This window comes from Panulirus ornatus, chromosome 3 (assembly GCF_036320965.1).
Source record: "Panulirus ornatus isolate Po-2019 chromosome 3, ASM3632096v1, whole genome shotgun sequence".
In the NCBI taxonomy this organism is placed as follows: Eukaryota; Metazoa; Arthropoda; class Malacostraca; order Decapoda; family Palinuridae; genus Panulirus; species Panulirus ornatus.
In genome coordinates this window covers 46,712,720-46,739,578 of record NC_092226.1, presented here as the reverse complement: position 1 = coordinate 46,739,578, position 26,859 = coordinate 46,712,720, and the positions used below count along the sequence as shown (strand labels likewise).

At 40.7% G+C, this 26,859-nt stretch overlaps 1 protein-coding gene across 1 annotated transcript in view; it reads left to right on the top strand.

Annotated features, from left to right (window-relative positions):
* LOC139762523 (uncharacterized) overlaps positions 1–24,837 on the top strand; it is a 414,664-nt gene extending 389,827 nt beyond the window's left edge. Inside the window, exons 11-13 of the mRNA XM_071687516.1 lie at positions 19,097–19,239; positions 20,540–21,051; positions 21,323–24,837. Coding sequence (XP_071543617.1) covers positions 19,097–19,239; positions 20,540–21,051; positions 21,323–22,381 — 1,714 coding nt within the window. The 3' untranslated portion in view covers positions 22,382–24,837. The remainder of the gene's footprint in view (positions 1–19,096; positions 19,240–20,539; positions 21,052–21,322) is intronic.
* The last annotated feature ends 2,022 nt before the right edge of the window (positions 24,838–26,859 follow it).

Below are 26,859 nucleotides of genomic sequence, written 5' to 3'. Positions count from 1 at the left end.
GTGAGTCAGTTGTTGTTCGCTGATGATACAGCGCTGGTGGCTGATTCATGTGAGAAACTGCAGAAGCTGGTGACTGAGTTTGGTAAAGTGTGTGGAAGAAGAAAGTTAAGAGTAAATGTGAATAAGAGCAAGGTTATTAGGTACAGTAGGGTTGAGGGTCAAGTCAACTGGGAGGTGAGTTTGAATGGAGAAAAACTGGAGGAAGTGAAGTGTTTTAGATATCTGGGAGTGGATCTGGCAGCGGATGGAACCATGGAAGCGGAAGTGGATCATAGGGTGGGGGAGGGGGCGAAAATTCTGGGGGCCTTGAAGAATGTGTGGAAGTCGAGAACATTATCTCGGAAAGCAAAAATGTGTATGTTTGAAGGAATAGTGGTTCCACCAATGTTGTATGGTTGCGAGGCGTGGGCTATGGATAGAGTTGTGCGCAGGAGGATGGATGTGCTGGAAATGAGATGTTTGAGGACAATGTGTGGTGTGAGGTGGTTTGATCGAGTGAGTAACGTAAGGGTAAGAGAGATGTGTGGAAATAAAAAGAGCGTGGTTGAGAGAGCAGAAGAGGGTGTTTTGAAGTGGTTTGGGCACATGGAGAGGATGAGTGAGGAAAGATTGACCAAGAGGATATATGTGTCGGAGGTGGAGGGAACAAGGAGAAGAGGGAGACCAAATTGGAGGTGGAAAGATGGAGTGAAAAAGATTTTGTGTGATCGGGGCCTGAACATGCAGGAGGGTGAAAGGAGGGCAAGGAATAGAGTGAATTGGAGCGATGTGGTTTTCCGGGGTTGACGTGCTGTCGGTGGATTGAATCAAGGCATGTGAAGCGTCTGGGGTAAGCTATGGAAAGCTGTGTAGGTATGTATATTTGCGTGTGTGGACGTATGTATATACATGTGTATGGGGGGGGTTGGGCCATTTCTTTCGTCTGTTTCCTTGCGCTACCTCGCAAACGCGGGAGACAGCGGCAAAGTATAATGAAAAAAAAAATAAAAAATATATATATTTCCCTGGGGATAGGGGAGAAAGAATACTTCCCGCGTATTCCCTGCGTGTCGTAGAAGGCGACTAAAAGGGAAGGGAGCGGGAGGCTGGAAATCCTCCCCTCTCGTTTTTTTTTTTTTCTTCCAAAAGAAGGAACAGAGAAGAGGGCCAGGTGAGGATATTCCCTCAAAGACCCAGTCCTCTGTTCTTAACGCTACCTCGCTATCGCGGGAAATGGCGAATAGTATGAAAGAAGAAAGAAAAAAAAAAAAAAAAAATATATATATATATATATATATATATATATATATATATATATATATATATTTATATTATTTATTTATGTATTCATTTTATTTATTTTGCTATGTCGCTGTCTCCCGCGTTAGCGAGGTAACGCAAGGAAACAGACGAAAGAATGGCCCAACCCGCCCACATACACATGGAATAACAACCCCCTTCCCCCTCATGTGTGCGAGGTAGCGCCAGGAAAAGACACCAAAGGCCCCATTCGTTCACACTCAGTCTCTAGCTGTCATGTAATAATGCACCGAAACAACAGCTCCCTTTCCACATCCAGGCCCCACACAAATTTCCATGGTTTTCCCCAGACGCTTCACATGCCCTGATTCAATCCATTGACCGCACATCGACCCCGGTATACCATATCGTTCCAGTTCACTCTATTCCTTGCACGCCATTCACCCTCCTGCATGTTCAGGCCCCGATCACTCAAAATCTTTTTCACTCCATCTTTCCTCCTCCAATTTGGCCTCCCACTTCTCCTCGTTCCCTCCACCTCTGACACAAAAAAGAGGATGTGTGGATCAAGAGTTTACTATGAGGAATGTATGTGAAAAATACTTAGAAAAGCAAATGGATTTGTATGTAGCATTTATGGATCTGGATAAGGCATATAATAGAGTTGATAGAGATGCTGTGTGGAATTCATTAAGAATATATCGTGTGGGAGGCAAGTTTTTAGAAGCAGTGAAAGTTTCTATCTAGGATGTAAGGCATGTGTACGTGTAGGAAGAGAGGAAAGTGATTGGTTCTCAGTGAATGTAGGTTTGCGGCAGGGGTGTGTGATGTCTCCATGGTTGGTTAATTTGTTTATGGATGGGGTTGTTAGGGAGGTGAATTCAAGAGTTTTGGAAAGAGGGGCAAGTATGCAGTCTGTTGTGGATGAGAGAGCTTGGGAAGTGAGTCAGTTCTTGTTCGCTGATGATACAGTGCTGGTGGCTGATTCATGTGAGAAACTGCAGAAGCTAGCGACTGAGTTTGGTAAAGTGTTTGAAAGAAGAATGTTGAGAGTAAATGTGAATAAGAACAAGGCTATTAGGTACAGTAGGGTTGGGGGTCAAGTCAATTGGTAGGTAAGTTTGAATGAAGAAAAACTGGAGGAAGTAAAGTGTTTTAGATATTTGGGAGTGGATCTGGCAGCGGATGGATCCATGAAAGCGGAAGTGAATTATAGGGTGGTGGAGTGGGCGAAAATCCTGGGAGCCTTGAAGAATGTGTGGAGGTCGAGAACGTTATCTCGGAAAGGAAAAATGGCTATGTTTGAAGGAATAGTGGTTCCAACAATGTTATATAGTTGCTAGGCGTGGGCTATGGATAGAGTTGTGCGCAGGAGGGTGGATGTGCTGGAAATGAGATGTTTGAGGAGAATATGTGGTGTGAGGTGGTTTGATCGAGTAAGTAATGTAAGGGTAAGAGAGATGTGTGGAAATAAAAAGAGCGTGGTTGAGAGGGCAGAATAGGATGTTTTGAAATGGTTTGGGCATATGGAGAGAATGATTGGGGAAAGATTGAACAAGAGGATATATGTGTCGCAGGTGGAGGGAACGAGGAGAAGTGGGAGACCAAATTGGAGGTGGAAAGATGGAGTGAAAAAGATTTTGAGTGCTCGGGGCCTTAACATGCAGGAGGGTGAAAGGAGGGAGAGGAATATAGTGAATTGGATCGATGTGGTATACCGGGGTCGACGTGCTGTCAATGGATTGAATCAGGGCATGTGAAGCGTCTAGGGTAAACTATGGAAACTTCTGTGGGGCCTGGATATGGAAAAGGAGCTGTGGTTTCGGGCATTATTGCATGACAGCTAGAGACTAAGTGTGAACGAATGGGGCCTTTGTTGTCTTTTCCTAGCGCTACCTCGCACACATGAGGGGGGAGGGGGATGTTATTCAATGTGTGGCGAGGTGGCGAAGGGAATGAATAAAGGCAGACAGTGTGAATTGTGTGCATGTGTATATATGTATGTGTCTGTGCGTGTATATGTATATGTGTACAATGAGATGTATGGGTATGTATATTTGCGTGTGTGGATGTGTATGTATATACATGTGTATGGGGTGGGTTAGGCCATATATATATATATATATATATATATATATATATATATATATATATATATATATATATATATATATATATATATATATATATATATATATATGTATATATATATATATATATATATATATATATATATATATATATATATATATATATATATATATATATATATATATATATTGCAAAACTTGTTTTGTCATTATTACCCATGATATTCTTTCTTACATACTGACGTAGTTTGTTAAAAAGAGAAGTGATTCATAAAAGTTCTTTCAGCGTAATATTGCGTTTTGATGTACCGTACCTTGAGTATATAGCACAATCTCTCAGTAATGAGAAAGTGATAAATTCCTTCGTTGGCCGCTGAAACACGTTAAGACGAGCCGGCTACATTAGTCTCCCTTGACAGCTTAGCGGATGCGGACCTTACTTTATTACTCCCAAAGAATAAAAGCGGTATTCGCCGGGAAATTAAATGACCCATTTTTTTCACCCTCGAACTATTTCAAAAAGCAGCGTCTCATTATCTTGCTCCGAGGCTCTAATCTTTACCATGTAATATGTATCATGCCATTGGCTTTCCTCCCAGCGACCGGGAAACGACCGTGCTCTCTGAAGTGCTTCCATTAGGAATGGATATTTCTTCCTGTTTTTTGTGCTTATAACATGTTCTAATTAGCAGCAGCTTAAACTCACACATTCACAGGATATCTGGTGTAATTTTAAAAGTCTGTGCCAAAATTACTGTGCCTAAATGCTTTAAATAAATTGTTCTTTACTGGGATGTGCACTTCGCTCTGTTATCAACACGTATTTAAAGAAAATTCGCGCTTGGCACCATAACTGCAGTCCAGTAGTACACGTGTCCCCTGTAAGTCCAATATGTTTATATATATATACATATATATATATATATATATATATATATATATATATATATATATATATATATATATTTTTTTTTTTTTTTTTTTTTTTTTTTTTTTTTATACTTTGTCGCTGTCTCCCGCGTATTGCGAGGTAGCGCAAGGAAACAGACGAAAGAAATGGCCCAACCCCCCCCCATACACATGTACATACACACGTCCACACACACAAATATACATACCTACACAGCTTTCCATGGTTTACCCCGGACGCTTCACATGCCTTGATTCAATCCACTGACAGCACGTCAACCCCTGTATACCACATCGCTCCAATTCACTCTATTCCTTGCCCTCCTTTCACCCTCCTGCATGTTCAGGCCCCGATCACACAAAATCTTTTTCACTCCATCTTTCCACCTCCAATTTGGTCTCCCTCTTCTCCTCGTTCCCTCCACCTCCGACACATATATCCTCTTGGTCAATCTTTCCTCACTCATTCTCTCCATGTGCCCAAACCATTTTAAAACAATCTCTTCTGCTCTCTCAACCACGCTCTTTTTATTTCCACACATCTCTCTTACCCTTACGTTACTTACTCGATCAAACCACCTCACACCACACATTGTCCTCAAACATCTCATTTCCAGCACATCCATCCTCCTGCGCACAACTCTATCCATAGCCCACGCCTCGCAACCATACAACATTGTTGGAACTACTATTCCTTCAAACATACCCATTTTTGCTTTCCGGGATAATGTTCTCGACTTCCACACATTTTTCAAGGCTCCCAAAATTTTCGCCCCCTCCCCCACCCTATGATCCACTTCCGCTTCCATGGTTCCATCCGCTTATCTAAAACACTTCAACAAACTTATACCTCTGTAATTTGAGCACTCACCCTTATCCCCTTTGCCTTTGTACAATGGCACTATGCACGCATTCCGCCAATCCTCAGGCACCTCACCATGAGTCATACGTACATTAAATAACCTTACCAACCAGTCAATAATACAGTCACACCCTTTTTTTATAAATTCCACTGCAATACCATCCAAACCTGCTGCCTTGCCGGCTTTCATCTTCCGCAAAGCTTTTACTACCTCTTCTCTGTTTAACAAATCATTTTCCCTAACCCTCTCACTTTGCACACCACCTCGACCAAAACACCCTATATCTACCACTCTATCATCAAACACATTCAACAAACCTTCAAAATACTCACTCCATCTCCTTCTCACATCACCACTACTTGTTATCACCTCCCCATTTGCGCCCTTCACTGAAGTTCCCATTTGCTCCCTTGTCTTACGCACTTTATCTACCTCCTTCCAGAACATCTTTTTATTCTCCCTAAAATTTAATGATACTCTCTCACCCCAACTCTCATTTGCCCTCTTTTTCACCTCTTGCACCTTTCTCTTGACCTCCTGTCTCTTTCTTTTATACATCTCCCACTCAATTGCATTTTTCCCTGCAAAAATCGTCCAAATGCCTCTCTCTTCTCTTTCACTAATAATCTTACTTCTTCATCCCACCACTCACTACCCTTTCTAATCAACCCACCTCCCACTCTTCTCATGCCACAAGCATCTTTTGCGCAATCCATCACTGATTCCCTAAATACATCCCATTCCTCCACCACTCCCCTTACTTCCATTGTTCTCACCTTTTTCCATTCTGTACTCAGTCTCTCCTGGTACTTCCTCACACAAGTCTCCTTCCCAAGCTCACTCACTCTCACCACCCTCTTCACCCCAACATTCACTCTTCTTTTCTGAAAACCTATACAAATCTTCACCTTCGCCTCCACAAGATAATGATCAGACATCCCTCCAGTTGCACCTCTCAACACATTAACATCCAAAAGTCTCTCTTTCGCGCGCCTGTCAATTAACACGTAATCCAATAACGCTCTCTGGCCATCTCTCCTACTTACATACGTAAACTTATGTATATACTTATATATATGTATATGTATATACACATATATATATATATATATATATATATATATATATATATATATATATATATATATATATATATATATATATATATATATATATATATAAATATATATATATATATATATATATATATATATATATATATATATATATATATATATATATATATATATATATATATATATATATATATATATATATATATATATATATATATATAGCAAGGTATTCCCAATCACCAGTCCTTTTTCAGCACATAAATCTACAAGCTCTTCACCATTTCCATTTACAACACTGAACACCCCATGTATACCAAGTATTCCCTCAACTGCCACATTACTCACCTTTGCATTCAAATCACCCATCACTATAACCCTGTCTCGTGCATCAAAACCACTAACACACTCATTCAGCTGCTCCCAAAACACTTGCCTCTCATGATCTTTCTTCTCATGCCCAGATGCATATGCACCAATAATCACCCATCTCTCTCCATCAACTTTCAGTTTTACCCATATTAATCCTGGTAAATCATATGGGAGGGTATTGATTGAGAGGGTGAAGGCATGTACAGAGCATCAGATTGGGGAAGATCAGTGTGGTTTCAGAAGTGGTAGAGGATGTGTAGATCAGGTGTTTGCTTTGAAGAATGTATGTGAGAAATACTTAGAAAAGCAAATGGATTTGTATGTAGCATTTATGGATCTGGAGAAGGCATATGATAGAGTTGATAGAGATGCTGTGTGGAAGGTATTAAGAATATATGGTGAGGGAGGCAAGTTGTTAGAAGCAGTGAAAAGTTTTTATCGAGGATGTAAGGCATGTGTACGTGTAGGAAGAGAGGAAAGTGATTGGTTCTCAGTGAATGTAGGTTTGCGGCAGGGGTGTGTGATGTCTCCATGGTTGTTTAATTTGTTTATGGATGGGGTTGTTGGGGAGGTAAATGCAAGAGTTTTGGAAAGAGGGGCAAGTATGAAGTCTGTTGGGGATGAGAGAGCTTGGGAGGTGAGTCAGTTGTTGTTCGCTGATGATACAGCGCTGGTGGCTGATTCATGTGAGAAACTGCAGAAGCTGGTGACTGAGTTTGGTAAAGTGTGTGGAAGAAGAAAGTTGAGAGTAAATGTGAATAAGAGCAAGGTTATTAGGTACAGTAGGGTTGAGGGTCAAGTCAATTGGGAGATGAGTTTGAATGGAGAAAAACTGGAGGAAGTGAAGTGTTTTAGATATCTGGGAGTGGATCATGGCAGCGGATGGAACCATGGAAGCGGAAGTGGATCATAGGGTGGGGGAGGGGGCGAAAATTCTGGGGGCCTTGAAGAATGTGTGGAAGTCGAGAACATTATCTCGGAAAGCAAAAATGGGTATGTTTGAAGGAATAGTGGTTCCAACAATGTTGTATGGTTGCGAGGCGTGGGCTATGGATAGAGTTGTGCGCAGGAGGATGGATGTGCTGGAAATGAGATGTTTGAGGACAATGTGTGGTGTGAGGTGGTTTGATCGAGTGAGTAACGTAAGGGTAAGAGAGATGTGTGGAAATAAAAAGAGCGTGGTTGAGAGAGCAGAAGAGGGTGTTTTGAAGTGGTTTGGGCACATGGAGAGGATGAGTGAGGAAAGATTGACCAAGAGGATATATGTGTCGGAGGTGGAGGGAGGAAGGAGAAGAGGGAGACCAAATTGGAGGTGGAAAGATGGAGTGAAAAAGATTTTGTGTGATCGGGGCCTGAACATGCAGGAGGGTGAAAGGAGGGCAAAGAATAGAGTGAATTGGAGCGATGTGGTATACCGGGGTTGACGTGCTGTCAGTGGATTGAATGAAGGCATGTGAAGCGTCTGGGGTAAACCATGGAAAGCTGTGTAGGTATGTGTATTTGCGTGTGTGGACGTGTGTAAATGCATGTGTGTGGGGGGGGTTGGGCCATTTCTTTCGTCTGTTTCCTTGCGCTACCTCGCAAACGCGGGAGACAGCGACAAAGTATAAAAGAAAAAAAAAAAAATATATATATATATATATATATATATATATATATATATATATATATATATAAATATATATATATATATATATATATATATATATATATATATATATATATATATATATATATATATATATATATATATATATATATATATATATATATTTATATATATATATATATATATATATATATATATATATATATATATATATTATATATATATATTATATATATATATATATATATATATATATATATTATCCCTGGGGATAGGGGATTAAGAATACTTCCCACGTATTCCCTGCGTGTCGTAGAAGGCGACTAAAAGGGGAGGGAGCGGGGGGCTGGAAATCCTCCCCTCTCGTTTTCTTTTAATTTTCCAAAAGAAGGAACAGAGAATTTGGCCAGGTTAGGGTATTCCCTCAAAGGCCCAGTCCTCTGTTCTTAATGCTACCTCGCTAACGCGGGAAATGGCGAATAGTTTAAAAAGAAAAAAAATATATATATATATATATATATTTTTTTTTTTTTTTTTTTTATACTTTGTCGCTGTCTCCCGCGTTTGCGAGGTAGCGCAAGGAAACAGACGAAAGAAATGGCCCAACCCCCCCCCCCCATACACATGTATATATATATATATATATATATATATATATATATATATATATATATATATATATATATATATATAAATATATATATATATATATATATATATATATATATATATATATATATATATATATATATATATATATATATGGGAATATATATATATATATATATATATATATATATATATTTATATATATATATATATATATATATATATATATATATATATATATATATATATATATATATATATATATATATATATATATATATATATATATATATATATATATATATATATATATATATATATATATATATATACATGTATATATATATATAGACCCCGTTGCTCACCAACGTGAGACGAAGGGTATTCGAGTACACAGTATTCGAATAGTCATTTCCCTATTAGGGGCGATCATAGCCTAGCGGTAGCCCTCCCGCCTATTGCATGTAACCAAGGGGTTATAGTGATGGGTAATTTGAGTGCAAAGGTGAGTAATGTGGCAGTTGAGGGAATAATTGGTGTACATGGGGTGTTCAGCTTTGTGAATAAAAATGGTGAAGAGCTTGTAGATTTATGTGGTGAAAAAGGACTAGTGATTGGGAATACCTGGTTTAAAAAGAGAGATATACATAAGTATATGTATGTAAGTAGGAGAGGACAGAGAGCGTTATTGGATTACGAGTTAATTGATAGGCGCGCGAAAGAAAAACTTTTGGATGCTAATGTGCTGAGAGGTGCAACTGGAGGGATGTCTGATCATTATCTTGTGGAGGCGAAGGTGAAGATTTCTAGAGGTTTTCAGAAAAGAAGAGAGAATGTTGGGGTGAAAAGAGTGGTGAGTGTAAGTGAGCTTGGGAAGGAGACTTGTGTGAGGAAGTACCAGGAGAGACTGAGTACAGAATGGAAAAAGGTGAGAACAAAAAACGTAAAGGGAGTTGGGGAGGAATGGTATGTATTTAGGGAAGCCGCGATGGATTGCGCAAAAGATGCTTGTGGCATGAGAAGCGTGGGAGGTGGGTTGATTTGAAAGGGTAGTGAGTGGTGGGATGAAGAAGCAAATTTATTAGTGAAAGAGAAGAGAGAGGCATTTGGGCGATTTTTACAGGGAAATAATGCAAATGAGTGGGAGATATATAAAAGAAAGAGGCAAGATGTCAATAGAAAGGTGCAAGAGGTGAAAAAGAGGATAAATTAGAGTTGGGGGTGAGAGAGCATCATTAAATTCTAAGGAGAATAAAAGGATGTTTTGGTAGGAGGAAAATAAAGTGCGTAAGACAAGGGAACAAATGGGAACTTCAGTGAAGGGGCGAATGGGGAGGTGATAACAAGTAGTGGTGATGTGAGAAGGAGATGGAGTGAGTTTTTTGAAGGTTTGTTGAATGTGTTTGGTGATAGAGTGGCGGATATAGGGTGTTTTGGTCGAGGTGGTGTGCAAAGTGAGAGGTTAGGGAGAATGATTTGGCAAATAGAGAAGAGGTAATAAAAGCTTTGCGGAAGATTAAAGCCGGCAAGGCAGCGGGTTTGGATGGTATTGCAGTGGAATTTATTTAAAAAGGGGGTGACTGTATTGTTGACTGGTTGGTAAGGTTATTGATGTATGTATGTCAAATGGTGAGGTGCCTGAGGATTGGCGGAATGCTTGCATAGTGCTATTGTGCAAAGGCAAAGGCGACAAAGGTGAGTGCTCAAATTACAGAGGTATAACTTTGTTGAGTATTCCTGGTAAATTATATGGGAGGGTATTGATTGAGAGGGTGAAGGCATGTACAGAGCATCAGATTGGGGAAGAGCAGTGTTGTTTCAGAAGTGGTAGAGGATGTGTGGATCAGGTGTTTGCTTTGAAGAATGTATGTGAGAAATATTTAGAAAAGCGATTGGATTTGTATGTAGCATTTATGGATCTGGAGAAGGAATAAGATAGAGTTGATAGAGATATTCTGTGGAAGATTTTAAGAATATATGGTGTCGGAGGCAAGTTGCTAGAAGCAGTGAAAAGTTTTTATCGAGGATGTAAGGCATGTATACGTGTAGGAAGAGAGGAAAGTTATTGGTTCTCAGTGAATGTAGGTTTGCGGCAGGGGTTTGTGAAGTCTCCATGGTTGTATAATTTGTTTATGGATGGGGTTGTTAGGGAGGTGAATGCAAGAGTTTTGGAAAGAGAGGCAAGTATGCAGTCTGTTGTGGATGAGAGGGCTTGGGAAGTAAGTCAGCTATATATATATATATATATATATATATATATATATATATATATATATATATATATATATATATATATTTATATATATATATATATATATATATATATATATATATATATATATATATATATATATATATATATATATATATATATATATATATATATATATATATATATATATATATATATATATATATATATATATACACGCTCAACCCTGGGTAATCCGTGAATGTGTCACATTCAGGAACATTAACCGCTACACCAAGGTTAATTGAGATGCCTTGTGGAAGGTCTTAAGATATGTATTGTGGGAGGAAAGCTGCTAGAAGCAGTAAGATGTTTTTATCAGAGAAGTAAGGTATGTGAACAAGAAGGAAAGCAGGAAAGTGAATGGTTCCAAGGTAAGGTGGGTCTGTGGCAGGGGTGTGCGATGTCATCATGGTTGTTCAATTTGTTTATGGAAAGGGTGGTGAGGGAGGTAAATGTAAGACGTGGAGAGAGGAGGAAGTTTGCAGATGAAAGGGCATGGGAAGTTTGTCATTTGTTTGCTGATGATATAGCACTGATGGCAAATACGAGCGAGAAACTACAAAAGTTGGTGACTGAGTTTGGGAGAATGTGTGAAAAGAGAAAGTTGAAAGTTCATGTGAATAAAAGCAAGTTATTAGGTTGCGGAGGGTTGAGAGACAGGTCAGTTCGGGTGTAAGGCTGAATGAATAAAATTTGGAAGAAGTAAAGTGATTTATATACGTAGGAGTCAACACAGCAGTAAAATGAAACCATTGTAGCAGAAGTGTCACTGAGAGGGATTACCGGCAAAGGTTCTGAGAACAGAATAGAATTTGTGGAAAGCGAAAACATTATCTAGCAGGGCTTCTGAAAAAAACATCCAACACATGCTACCCTGCCCTACAGGAAACAGCATCACCAACCCCTACTACAGCGAGATAGTGCCAGGAAAACAGACAAAAAGAGGCCACATTCGGTAACACTGAGCCTCAAGTTATCATGTGTAATGCACTGAAACCACAGCTCCCTAACCACATCCAGGCAAAACTGACTTTTCCATGGTTTAGCCCAGATGTTTCACGTACCCTGGTTTAGTCCATTGCTTGCACATCGACCATAGTATACCACATTGTTCCAGTTCACTTTATTCCTTGAACACCTCTCACCCTCCTGTATGGTCAGGCCCTGATTGTTCAAAATCTTTTTCACTCAAGTCTTCCACCTCCACTTTGGTCTCCCACTTCTTGTTCTCTCCACCTCTGACACATATATCCTCTTTGTCAACCTTTATATATATATATATATATATATATATATATATATATATATATATATATATATATATATATATATATATATTTTTTTTTTTTTTGCTTTGTCGCTGTCTCCCGCGTTTGCGAGGTAGCGCAACGAAACAGACGAATGAAATGGATAAATGCTACATACAAATCCATTTGCTTTTCTAAGTATTTCTCACATACATTCTTCAAAGCAAACACCTGATCCACACATCCTCTACCACTTCTGAAACCACACTGCTCTTCCCCAATCTGATGCTCTGTACATGCCTTCACCCTCTCAATCAATACCCTCCCATATAATTTACCAGGAATACTCAACAAACTTATACCTCTGTAATTTGAGCACTCACTCTTATCCCCTTTGCCTTTGTACAATGGCACTATGCACGCATTCCGCCAATCCTCAGGCACCTCACCATGAGTCATACATACATTAAATAACCTTACCAACCAGTCAACAATACAGTCACCCCCTTTTTTAATAAATTCCACTGCAATACCATCCAAACCTGCTGCCTTGCCGGCTTTCATCTTCCGCAAAGCTTTCACTACCTCTTCTCTGTTTAACAAATCATTTTCCCTAACCCTCTCACTTTGCACACCACCTCGACCAAAACACCCTATATCTGCCACTCTATCATCAAACACATTCAACAAACCTTCAAAATACTCACTCCATCTCCTTCTCACATCGCCACTACTTGTTATCACCTCCCCATTTGCGCCCTTCACTAAAGTTCCCATTTGCTCCCTTGTCTTACAAACTTTATTTACCTCCTTCCAGAACATCTTTTTATTCTCCCTAAAATTTACTGATAGTCTCTCACCCCAACTCTCATTTGCCCTTTTTTTCACCTCTTGCACCTTTCTCTTGACCTCCTGTCTCTTTCTTTTATACATCTCCCACTCAATTTCATTTTTTCCCTGCAAAAATCGTCCAAATGCCTCTCTCTTCTCTTTCACTAATACTCTTACTTCTTCATCCCACCACTCACTACACTTTCTAATCAACCCACCTCCCACTCTTCTCATGCCACAAGCATCTTTTGCGCAATCCATCACTGATTCCCTAAATACATCCCATTCCTCCCCCACTCCCCTTGCTTCCATATATATATACATATATATATATATATATATATATATATATATATATATATATATATATATATATATATATATATATATATATATATATATATATATATATATTTTTTTTTTTTTTTTTTTTTTTTTCTTATACTTTGTCGCTGTCTCCCGCGTTTGTGAGGTAGCGCAAGAAAACAGACGAAAGAAATGGCCCAACCCCCCCCCATACACATGTATATACATACGTCCACACACGCAAATATACATACCTACACAGCTTTCCATGGTTTACCCCAGACGCTTCACATGCCTTGATTCAATCCACTGACAGCACGTCAACCCCGGTATACCACATCGCTCCAATTCACTCTATTCCTTGCCCTCCTTTCACCCTCCTGCATGTTCAGGCCCCGATCACACAAAATATTTTTCACTCCATCTTTCCACCTCCAATTTGGTCTCCCTCTTCTCCTCGTTCCCTCCACCTCCGACACATATATCCTCTTGGTCAATCTTTCCTCACTCATTCTCTCCATGTGCCCAAACCACTTCAAAACACCCTCTTCTGCTCTCTCAACCACGCTCTTTTTATTTCCACACATCTCTCTTACCCTTACGTTACTCACTCGATCAAACCACCTCACACCACACATTGTCCTCAAACATCTCATTTCCAGCACATCCATCCTCCTGCGCACAACTCTATCCATAGCCCACGCCTCGCAACCATACAACATTGTTGGAACCACTATTCCTTCAAACATACCCATTTTTGCTTTCCGAGATAATGTTCTCGACTTCCACACATTCTTCAAGGCCCCCAGAATTTTCGCCCCCTCCCCCACCCTATGATCCACTTCCGCTTCCATGGTTCCATCCGCTGCCAGATCCACTCCCAGATATCTAAAACACTTCACTTCCTCCAGTTTTTCTCCATTCAAACTCACCTCCCAATTGACTTGACCCTCAACCCTACTGTACCTAATAACCTTGCTCTTATTCACATTTACTCTTAACTTTCTTCTTCCACACACTTTACCAAACTCAGTCACCAGCTTCTGCAGTTTCTCACATGAATCAGCCACCAGCGCTGTATCATCAGCGAACAACAACTGACTCACTTCCCAAGCTCTCTCATCCCCAACAGACTTCATACTTGCCCCTCTTTCCAAAACTCTTGCATTTACCTCCCTAACAACCCCATCCATAAACAAATTAAACAACCATGGAGACATCACACACCCCTGCCGCAAACCTACATTCACTGAGAACCAATCACTTTCCTCTCTTCCTACACGTACACATGCCTTACATCGTCGATAAAAACTTTTCACTGCTTCTAACAACTTTCCTCCCACACCATATATTCTTAATACCTTCCACAGAGCATCTCTATCAACTCTATCATATGCCTTCTCCAGATCCATAAATGCTACATACAAATCCATTTGCTTTTCTAAGTATTTCTCACATACATTCTTCAAAGCAAACACCTGATCCACACATCCTCTACCACTTCTGAAACCACACTGCTCTTCCCCAATCTGATGCTCTGTACATGCCTTCACCCTCTCAATCAATACCCTCCCATATAATTTACCAGGAATACTCAACAAACTTATACCTCTGTAATTTGAGCACTCACTCTTATCCCCTTTGCCTTTGTACAATGGCACTATGCACGCATTCCGCCAATCCTCAGGCACCTCACCATGAGTCATACATACATTAAATAACCTTACCAACCAGTCAACAATACAGTCACCCCCTTTTTTAATAAATTCCACTGCAATACCATCCAAACCTGCTGCCTTGCCGGCTTTCATCTTCCGCAAAGCTTTCACTACCTCTCCTCTGTTTACCAAATCATTTTCCCTAACCCTCTCACTTTGCACACCACCTCGACCAAAACACCCTATATCTGCCACTCTATCATCAAACACATTCAACAAACCTTCAAAATACTCACTCCATCTCCTTCTCACATCACCACTACTTGTTATCACCTCCCCATTTGCGCCCTTCACTGAAGTTCCCATTTGCTCCCTTGTCTTACGCACTTTATTTACCTCCTTCCAGAACATCTTTTTATTCTCCCTAAAATTTAATGATACTCTCTCACCCCAACTCTCATTTGCCCTTTTTTTTTCACCTCTTGCACCTTTCTCTTGACCTCCTGTCTCTTTCTTTTATACATCTCCCACTCAATTTCATTTTTTCCCTGCAAAAATCGTCCAAATGCCTCTCTCTTCTCTTTCACTAATACTCTTACTTCTTCATCCCACCACTCACTACCCTTTCTAATCAACCCACCTCCCACTCTTCTCATGCCACAAGCATCTTTTGCGCAATCCATCACTGATTCCCTAAATACATCCCATTCCTCCCCCACTCCCCTTGCTTCCATTGTTCTCACCTTTTTCCATTCTGTACTCAGTCTCTCCTGGTACTTCCTCACACAGGTCTCCTTCTCAAGCTCACTTACTCTCACCACCCTCTTCACCCCAACATTCACTCTTCTTTTCTGAAAACCCATACAGATCTTCACCTTAGCCTCCACAAGATAATGATCAGACATCCCTCCAGTTGCACCTCTCAGCACATTAACATCCAAAAGTCTCTCTTTCGCACGCCTGTCAATTAACACGTAATCCAATAACGCTCTCTGGCCATCTCTCCTACTTACATAAGTATACTTATGTATATCTCGCTTTTTAAACCAGGTATTCCCAATCATCAGTCCTTTTTCAGCACATAAATCTACAAGCTCTTCACCATTTCCATTTACAACACTGAACACCCCATGTATACCAATTATTCCCTCAACTGCCACATTACTCACCTTTGCATTCAAATCACCCATCACTATAACCCGGTCTCGTGCATCAAAACCACTAACACACTCATTCAGCTGCTCCCAAAACACTTGCCTCTCTTGATCTTTCTTCTCATGCCCAGGTGCATATGCACCAATAATCACCCACCTCTCTCCATCAACTTTCAGTTTTACCCATATTAATCGAGAATTTACTTTCTTACACTCTATCACATACTCCCACAACTCCTGTTTCAGGAGTATTGCTACTCCTTCCCTTGCTCTTGTCCTCTCACTAACCCCTGACTTTACTCCCCAGACATTCCCAAACCACTCTTCCCCTTTACCCTTGAGCTTCGTTTCACTCAGAGCCAAAACATCCAGGTTCCTTTCCTCAAACATACTACCTATCTCTCCTTTTTTCACCTCTTGGTTACATCCACACACATTTAGGCACCCCACTCTGAGCCTTCGAGGAGGATGAGCACTCCCCGCGTGACTCCTTCTTCTGTTTCCCATTTTAGAAAGTTAATACAAGGAGGGGAGGATTTCTGGCCCCCCGCTCCCGTCCCCTCTAGTCGCTTTCTACGACACGCGAGGAATACGTGGGAAGTATTCTTTCACCCCTATCCCCAGGGATAATATACATATATATATACATATACACACACACACACATACACACACATACGCACATATACACACACACACACACATACATATATATACATATGAAAAATATAAGAAACAATTTAGAAAACTGAAACTTCTAGCTTGAAATGAATGGAAAAAAATGAATGTCACATAATGGTTCAACCTCTGGCTATGGAAAAAAGGAAATGTATAATTTATTTACACAAACGTCAATAGCAGTTCTCATCAATTTAACCACTGTATCAATAAGCTTCAATGTCTAAGCTACATTTTTTTCCAATTTCACTATTTTCCTTCACATTTTCAATTGTGTCTGAAGGTTCTACTTCAAGAGTGATTGTTTTTCCAGTAAGGGTCTTTACATCTTGGTTACATCCACACACATCCATTTTTTTGCTGGGTTGTGGTGGTGAGTGACGGTCATGCGATGAGGGTTCCAGCAAGTGAAGTGGTGGAGCCGTCACTTTAGCGAGGCTTGTGTGAGGTGGGCAATCCTGGGGGTAGACCAGTCACCGTGTCTTGACCAAAACCTCTTGGATCTGAATTCCCACTGTGATATCCAGGGAAATTGGCATCAACTTCTGTACCCCAGTCAATGAATATAACGTGATGTGTTGATATGCAAAGATACAATCAGTTCTTGGAGACTTGATTTTCGTAGTTGCTATACAGCTATACTTGTCCTCGGCATTAACAGTGGTCGAGACGAGGATCAACATGTCTATACAAGCTCAGGTAAGTTTTTTGTCTTTGATTAGGACGTGACCTTGACACGCCACTTCATCCCTTCCGCTGTGACCTGACCTGAAAGGTTATGACCCGGACCAGATTGATTGTGGGTTCCTCTCTTGTTTTCAGTGATAACTCAACTATATTCATAATGTCTATTGTGAATTATACTTTTGAAGAAAAGTCGTCCATCTGATAAATCAAGATGTGTGGAGGTAATTAGGGTATATTCCGCAATTCTCATCTTAACATAAACATTAGGTTTGGTAAGCAGGTGGGTGCTGCTATACTTAATCAAGTGATTAATGACTCCAGTATGACAAATCCAGCTTTTTCTCTTCAACATTTACATATGTAACATATCATAATCTCTCTTGCTTAAACCCTCCCCCTAAAATATATATAGTCTGGACATTGTCTGTGTCTTATGTGTCTTTAAGCTTGGTCTAATCAGCGTTTCCCCGAAGATACCTCAATATCCAAACGTGCCATTTACCCTTTTATTAGAGGGAGGGCAATATTTTCTTACTACCATGAAATTTATATTATGTGGAAGATCAATGCGTTTTTGGTACTAAGTAGTATTATTTCATCTTCATGAATTATTTGTTCTTCCAGCTGCAAAAATGTGAATTGAATATTGAACCCTTTGACTAATACAGACCTTCATATACAGACTTTCATTGAGTCACATCTTCATCTCATTAAACTTCACCTTCATCTTATTAAATCAAACCCTCATCTTATTAAACCACACCCTCATTTTACAAAACCACACAGCTATCTTATTAATTAAACCACATCCCAATCTTTTTTAACCTTATCTCTGTATTTCAGGCCAAAGGCACACAAGTAAATTTCACAGAACCTTCCTCCACAATGCTCAGGTTCCTGGCCCCTGAACTCTATTTGTAAGCCTATGCCAGCATAGAAATTGCTGAGCCCAGTGTAATTTTCACGTTTTCATTTTCACTTTAAAAAGATTTCATGGCTTCTATCTTTACGTCATCATTTACATGATCAAAATGAAGTATTACGCTATCACTTTAACCTGTCGTGTTTATCAAATATCTTATCACATATGATATTCCCAATGTCCGTGCTACAGTTTATGAAAATGAGGTATATGTTGCACAGTTCCCTCTAGATGTTTTCCCCTTGGAACTCATGTCGAAGAACTCACCTTTTCACCTCCCTTACTCAGTATCATCCTTAGTTAACACGCAGACAGTGCCACATTTCCCTACACTGCATACCGTCGTGACCTCAGACAGTGCTTACTATACTCATTACTCTGCATCATCGCTCAAGTCACCGTCAGGAGTGCATGGTACAAGACTGTGTAAACATTTCGTAACTGACCTCATGTCACACTGTCATGAGCTGAATTTTTGAGCGCGTTAGACGATTGGGTATAACCTTCAACCCTACGGAACTCGCTTGCTCAACACATTATTTAGACAACTGTTTGATAATGAGAATTATCACACACACCATATGGCCGCCCACAGTGAGTTCCCGGAGTGGGTGGTGACGGCGTTACGGGCGGGGGTGGGCGTGACTTTGAAGGTGTCTGCATACAACGCTCGCGGAAGAAGTGACCCCCTGGTCATGCAGGTCCACACGACCAGCCCCCAGCAACGTGCCGCACCAGGTAAGTCCCTCTGACCTTGACAGTTTTTTTTTCTACTTAAGGGATTAGATACCATATACGTGTGAGGGAAGGATAGATGAATAACACCATAATGATAGTGGCTAGCTATCTCAGTGTGGAATAAGAAGGGATTGTTACAAGAGAAGGAGAGTAAGTGAATCTGTGGAACAGTTAATGTGTAAGGGGTTAACTTGGCCTCATGTAAGCCAGTCGACCATATATTGCGTGTGAAGGGGATTACTCGAGCTTTCGAAGCAGTTGACCTTATTACTGGGTGTGTGTTTATTTGGTCTTGTATTGGGCAGTCAAACACATATTTAGGACTTTGCTGAAACATTTTCTGTTTGGAGGATTAAATCGTATTTCAAGGAATTACTATCTTATGTCTGTAGAGATTAGATTAATCTTATCTCATCAGAAGTTGCTGGTCTTCCGTAATTAAGATAAATCGACTGTAAGTAGTGGTTAGTAAGCCTTTTAATAGGAGGAGAGGGAAATTTGACGTCTGTCGCGTGGGTTAAGTTGGCGTTGTGTGAATCTGATGAGGCTGGAAGGCAAAATATGCAAGCATCGGTCGGGTAATTAGCCTAAAGGGCAGTTTAAGTACCTCAGGCGTACTGGTTTGACGCCAATGTGCTAGAGTAATATCATTTTTATTTGGCAAAATGATTAAATTTACAGGGTAAATAGGTCTGGAAAAAGACCACAGATACAGAGATGCATACTTTACCAGCAACTTGAACGGGTCCGGGATTAGTGATGTGACATTTAATATCCCCGGAGTTAAGTTAAAGATCAGGTATTCACACTCAACGTCTCTATGCACATTACTACCACGACACTGAATCCTTTTCTGTCAATGTAACGTATATGTTCAACGATAATGGAAATACACATTTCATCAGTAACGCTCTCTGAACAGTTGTGTTACATTCTAGTCAATTGCCACACTGTGTTTACTTATTTCTTTGGCTACCCTGTGTTTAGTTTGACGTTCATTACCTCACAGTCAAGGTTGAAACGGATAGAATACCAGAATGCGGGTCACTTCATTTTCAACATACGTTCACGAACTTATTACGTTATCGAAGTTTAGAAGAAGTCCTTTAGAAGAGGTGCTTTTATCGTTTAGTCAGGATTTCAACTGAGTCTATGACATTTGTGGGCTTAGAATTTGCATTGTTGTTGATGAATAGGTGTCCGAGATATTGTATGGTGGAAGAGGTAAGCATTAGAAGGCAGCTAGCCCTCCTACTGGTTCCTCTTGTATTAGGTATTATGTATTGTCACCTTTTCTCAGATTCTGGTGGAGAGGTAGACATCCCTCCTATCCTTGGCGCTGCCCTGGGCCTTGTCGGAGTGCTGTTGCTGCTGTTGATCGTGGGCGTGGTTATCGCCAGGAGGGTACGCCCACGACCACAGAAACCCACAGCTGCTGAAGTTCCCCTCACACCCACGACGGGAGAAGGCTTCGACCCCGACGTCGTGGCTTCCATTCAGCGACGTCCGCCCAGCCTTGATGTCATCCCGCAAGAGGACGATGAACAAGTCGACGAACTCTCGTACGAGTACGAACAGTCGCAGGATCACGAATGTTTACGCGACGAGCACGACGATGACTCACGGTCGCACTCGCCGCGCGAATCATGTGCTTACGTGCACAGACCGAGTGACGCAAGTTCGCAGGGGCACGTCGAGGAACAGGTTTGCGTGCAGGGAGGCACCGGTAGATGCTCCTGTAGACACCGACAGTACAGCAGGGACGCCCAGCATGGTCCCCACGGTGTGTGTGAGGGTGGCAGCGGTAGACAGGTAAGTGTCCGTGAAGTTAGTCTCATTTTTCTTACCTGGAGCCAAAGGAGAAGGATTCAGTATACGCGGCGTGAAGCAAGTTACTGACTGCTGTACATCATGACTGCATTATGAAGTATACAATCATCAGGAGAAAGTATCATCAAAAAGAGACAATCTTATAGAATATATACACTCTAAATTATGATACGTGAAATTTCAATACACATAGCAAAACGAAGTCAGCCCAACTGAAAAGATTGCTAATTTCTGTCCATATCTCCCTAAACAGGTTGCTGACTCCCAGAGTGATGACTCGGGAGTTTCCGAGTCGGAGTCAGAATCAGAGTTACAGGATCTGATGGCTGGGGTTGAGGTCGCAGCCGTCATACGGCAACATCCTGACGGTGAGGCTTACGTCACGTTATCTCCGGGGGAGCCATCAGCCCATCGGGACAGGAGGGGTAAACCTTCATCTTCGGTGGAGATGCGGTCCAAGAACTCGTCTCCGTTAGAGATACGATTAAAACCTTTTGTCTCCAGAGAATACAGGGCGTCGCCTATCCCCGGTGAAGAGCTGCAGTTGCGGCTGCTTCCCACTTCTTCTGGGGAGATGCGGTCAGCGAGAGGCTCACCGTCAGACATGCGGGCACCGTCGTCTACAGGAGAGGTGAAATCACCGACAGGTTCTTGTGGGTCCCGTCCTCCTTCACGTTGCGAGAGAGAAGTCATATGCCTTCCAATTTCACCAAGAGACTCTCCGCGGTCTCAGCCGGTCTCTGCACGGAGATCAAGAGACTCTCCTATGGACTCAAGCACTCGCTCGCATCCTGCAAAAGCAGGTAAAAAATTGCACCCGTCGTCGACGAAAGATGTACGCTTCGTGCCTGCGTCTGACCAAATGACCATCCACGATGAAAGCAAAGCGAACACACAGGAGCTTACGGGGAAGGGTAAGCCCGTCACTCTCATGGAGGGCGATCATGGGGATATCTTGCTAGTAACCAGGAGACCATCGGAAACAGAGAGTGTGAAGGGCGGTAGGATTTGTGCTCCTATGTTTCCAAACGTTAAGGTTTCGGACGCGTCTCAGAGATATGCAGCAGCTCCGCCAATCCATTCAGTAACTCTTCCTAAGGCCGCCGCGAAAGACAGTAAAGCGAAAGCATTAAGAAAAGTGAAAGGAAAGGATAGTGTGTCACTGGAACATTCACAAACGCCAAACCTTCCGCCCACTACCTGCTCCGTTTTAACTAAGGGAGGAGGCCAAGCCATCATCAGTCCGGCAGGGAGGAGGAGTTACCATCCCCCTCCTCACCCTGACGTGTGCCGGAGAGAGAGCTCCGTATGACCCTCAGAACTGCGCGAACCTCCCTCTGTGTGAGAGACTTTCATCATTCCCACCGACAGGCCTCTTGCTGTCCTAACCCACGAAGTTCCTCGGGTTCCTCCCGTCGAGTCTTCATGACGTCAGCAGAGCTCTACCACACCTGATAAATAAGATTTTATTTTACAATTCTAACGCATGCTGTTGGGACCCAGGCTTTTCCTGACCATAGCCATTGTGATTATATGTTTCCAAACTCAGGGGATTAGGTAACTCTGACCTCTGCCAAAGAGCTTTTTTGTGACAGCTTTGTTAACGTCAGCCAAGTTACTGTCAGTAGACACATTTTTTTTCTTTTTGTTTTATAACCTCTTCGGGGGAGATAACCCCGATCCCAGGAGTAACATATACCCGTAGGAGAGCCTGCATCATGGGGCACATTCACTCTTCCCTACACATCGTTCTGGTCAACACTGTTCGAGAGTAGCCCTTTGGTTTACAAGCGGCTATGGAGATTCTCACTCAAGTGCTACCTAACATGATGGAGTGACTCTGATCCTGTGTAAATCGCCTTTGTTGCCAGAAGACGACCACATATCAAACTCAAATGTGCTCCATCCAGTCCCCAAGGGCTTCGCTGTGAGTACTACCATGTACTGCCCGTGTGCAGCCCAAAGAGGTTTACAAACTGTAATTTTTTTGTACTCTTGTATCATAAAGAAATGAACAAATATGATTATTTCGAAAAAGAAGAAGATATTTTTGAATTAATTTATTTCAGCTACCTCCAGCACGTTATTCACAATTTGTTTGGTATAAATAAGTATTTTTGTCTTGTAAACTATAAAGACAAACGGACACTTGCACAAACACCCAGAGACATATATACAGGAACATACACACACAGACACACAGACACCCAGACACAGACCCACACACACAAACACCCACACACACACACACACACAGACACACACACACACGCATGCGCGTGTGCATTTCTCCCTGGAAATTATGGATCTGACAAGCGACGTATCTTCCAGTATGCAAGACGACAAGGAACCCCGAGATGTGCGCCAGGAATGTATAGTGTCTCTAGGAGGAATTCTATATTTTTGTTAGTGGTAAATGTTCCTACTGTGATCTACTTTTACAAGACATTCTCTCGATAACTGACATCAATCAACCCAGGTGTTGTGAGCGCTGGACGCGAATTCTCACAAAAGTAGAGTGAAGATTTATATATATGACAACAAACATGAGGAAGAAAAAGTGAAAGATATTAGAATGTATTTTCTTATGCACTTTGTAAAGTGTGACAAGCTATGAAGGCTTTTGAGTATTTATCTGTCATAATTACGAGGTAAGACAATTGATAAAGGTTAGAACACGATATTTTGATAAATAATGTTCAATATTTGGATCCCTCATTAACGAACGCTGTTTCATCTAAGTTTCAAACAATCTGCATCACATTCTCGTCTTGAGGTATCTAGGCCAAGTGGAATATCCCAGAAATATGACGTATATCCTCGCCAGATCTTCATCAGGAGCGCGGCGAGGTCATTTTTCCTGCAGCGTCCCGTGCCCGACTGTGTTTGTTGTCCTGAAGAAGAAATTTTCCCTGAGTGTGTCCTGGAGGAGGCAGGTCGTGAGGGAGCGTCTGCTGCTATAGAAGAGGAGTGTGCGACATTACGGAAGTGAAATCCTATTAGAAAGCTTACCCTCCTTCTTCCCTCCACCACTCTCCATTCATTCCCTGATCTGCAGGGGTCCTATATGTGGGGATCCTATACAGATATATCCCTCTCTACTCCCTCCCTACTCCTTCCACCTCAGTCATCCCTCCCTCTCGAGGAAATATGTCTGTTCCTTGAGTTTTGTTCATCTCGCTAGTACATCCTCATAATGGCAGATGAAGTCAATTATGAATATTGTGGGTCTCACTGCCTATCCTCACCAAACACAGATGAACAACTTTTCTATCACACGTATGAAATGAACGACTGTATCACAACCCAAGTGGAATAAGTAGAGATGGTTTGAGGTAGACGTTGAGTAATGCCATAAACACTTGGGGTCAATAAAGTCTGTAATAATGCATCACACGGGCGCTAACTGCGTGTCGACACGGCTCTTCAATACCAGGATGGTTTACTTCAAGCAACTTGTCTCAGAATGAGTAGACGTTGTTGCCATATATGTCAACTTTACCATCTACTCCCTCCTCAGTTGCCATATCTGCAACAATCTCACCGGGTACATCGTCTAGTGGAATCATCACTCATTTCTTTAAATTAGTTTTCGTAAATAGAACATTACAGCCACCGTAATAACAATTGTCTAGGAATATACGAAAATAAGTGTATCTTTATCTTTGTAAGTAATCGCTTCTTTATTAAGCTGTCTGTTTATCTGTATAATTAATCTTTCATCTCGGTATCTAATTATTACCTTATCTATTTATCTGTCTATCAACACACACACACACACACACACACACACACACACATACATGCGTGTGTGTATATATATATATATATATATATATATATATATATATATATATATATATATATATATATATATATATATATATATATATATATATATATATATATATATACATATATATATATAAAGAGAGAGAGAGAGAGAGAGAGAGAGAGAGAGAGAGAGAGAGAGAGAGAGAGAGAGAGAGAGAGAGAGAGAGAGAGAGAGAGAAAGCATAGAAACCAAGTTTTCCAATGTTTTTTTCTCGGCCATTATGAAGGATACAGACGTAGCGAACAGAAGGATGTATACGCAACCAGATCTTACTCCAGCTGGGAGACATACGTGGATCTCGTGAGCTGAGGAACATGCAGATGTTGCCCATACTGAGTCAGTTGACTTAATTCTCTACTTGGGTGAAGGTTAACGTTGTCAGGTCTGATACTGCACACCTTTGAAGCGTTTTTGTTTCAGCCAACATCTAACATACGATTGATTGACATATGATATAACTCTACAGATCAATCATCTAGGTTCATAATATCTGTAATAAGAGAAGATTTTACAATTCACCTACTGGTAAGAAAGATACAAGGGTATTCAGGTTTTCACTGTTCCTGTTACACTTAATGAAAAAAGTTATCTTCATGTTTGGAAACCACACAGTTCACAGGAATGTCGTATATATTATTCATGTTGTTGACTCCTCTTCTTTGAGAGTTGACCTGTACGAGGTCACAGATTTTAGACGAACATGAGTAAACGCTTGATTTTCCATTAGATGAATGGCTGTCTGCTCTTAAGAATTTCGTATCGTATCATCCTCTTTAAATGCAACAGTGATTCTAATTAGTTGCAACATGACAGGCAAGGATTTGTATTCCTTATGATACGATGAGGGAAAAGTGTCTTATCTACTGTTTTTTTTCCTCCTCTAGCTTCACCAAAAACGTTTTCCTTGTTCTGCTCTTTTTTTTTTTTACTAAATGTACTCAAGTTAATCTCGGAAATGCATATTTATGATGATTTGTCTCTGACCATCTTTTGAATTTTTTCTTGGAAGACCTTAATGACTTTATTCTCTTTAATGACTTTCAAAACAGGGAAGAGTCAGTTAATCCTTGGCCATTGCGGGTAAAGAAATCAGATGATGGCCCACAGTTCAACGTTTCTTAAGAAACCGTGATGAGATTAATGCACATGATAACTGATTTTCAGTTCATATTAGGAAAGAACATTTCATTGTGAATTGTTGAACATAAATCAAACTGATGATACTGCAGGCCAACTGAACCCTCCAGCGACGTTTATTGAAGACTGTGTAGACTAAACTAAGGGTACGAACTGTGGTGATGTCAGAGAAAAAGATATTGTAAAACATTCAACAGCTTCGTTCTATCGTATCATGAGCAATTCACATCGTTGACTAACATACTGAAGCAGTTCAATGGAAATGCTGTGTGTATGTAAGGGGACACGATGCAAAACTCCTTAAAAAGAAATATAACACAGCTTTTTATTTCATGAAAAATATTCTTTACAAGGAAATAAATACAGCTTTTCATTTCATGAAAGATCAGATGTTTACCTGATTCAGTTTAAAAACGCTAAAAAGGTATATTTATCCATCAAACTGGTAAATCCTTACAGGTGAGGATTCAGCAATACAGACATTGTATAAGAACAGCCTCTGAATCACCACTGACTTTTCAAACAAGAAGAAAATCCTTCGCTATAAACACATTAGGAACAGTGAAAACTCGTACACCTTCGCTTCACATTTACAGGAACATATATTGTAGTGCACCCTCACGCAAAGATTAATGATTATGTGTAACTAAATGATAATGATATGTACAAACTAGGAAAACAAGATGTATTCAAATATTGCATTTTGGTGAAATTACGAAAGCTTGGAAGGTGTTCAGTAGCAGACCTGACACCCATTGACCTTTAGTAAGCAAAGAGTGTTAGGTCGCCTTACATGTTTCTCAGGTCAAGTGGGTTCT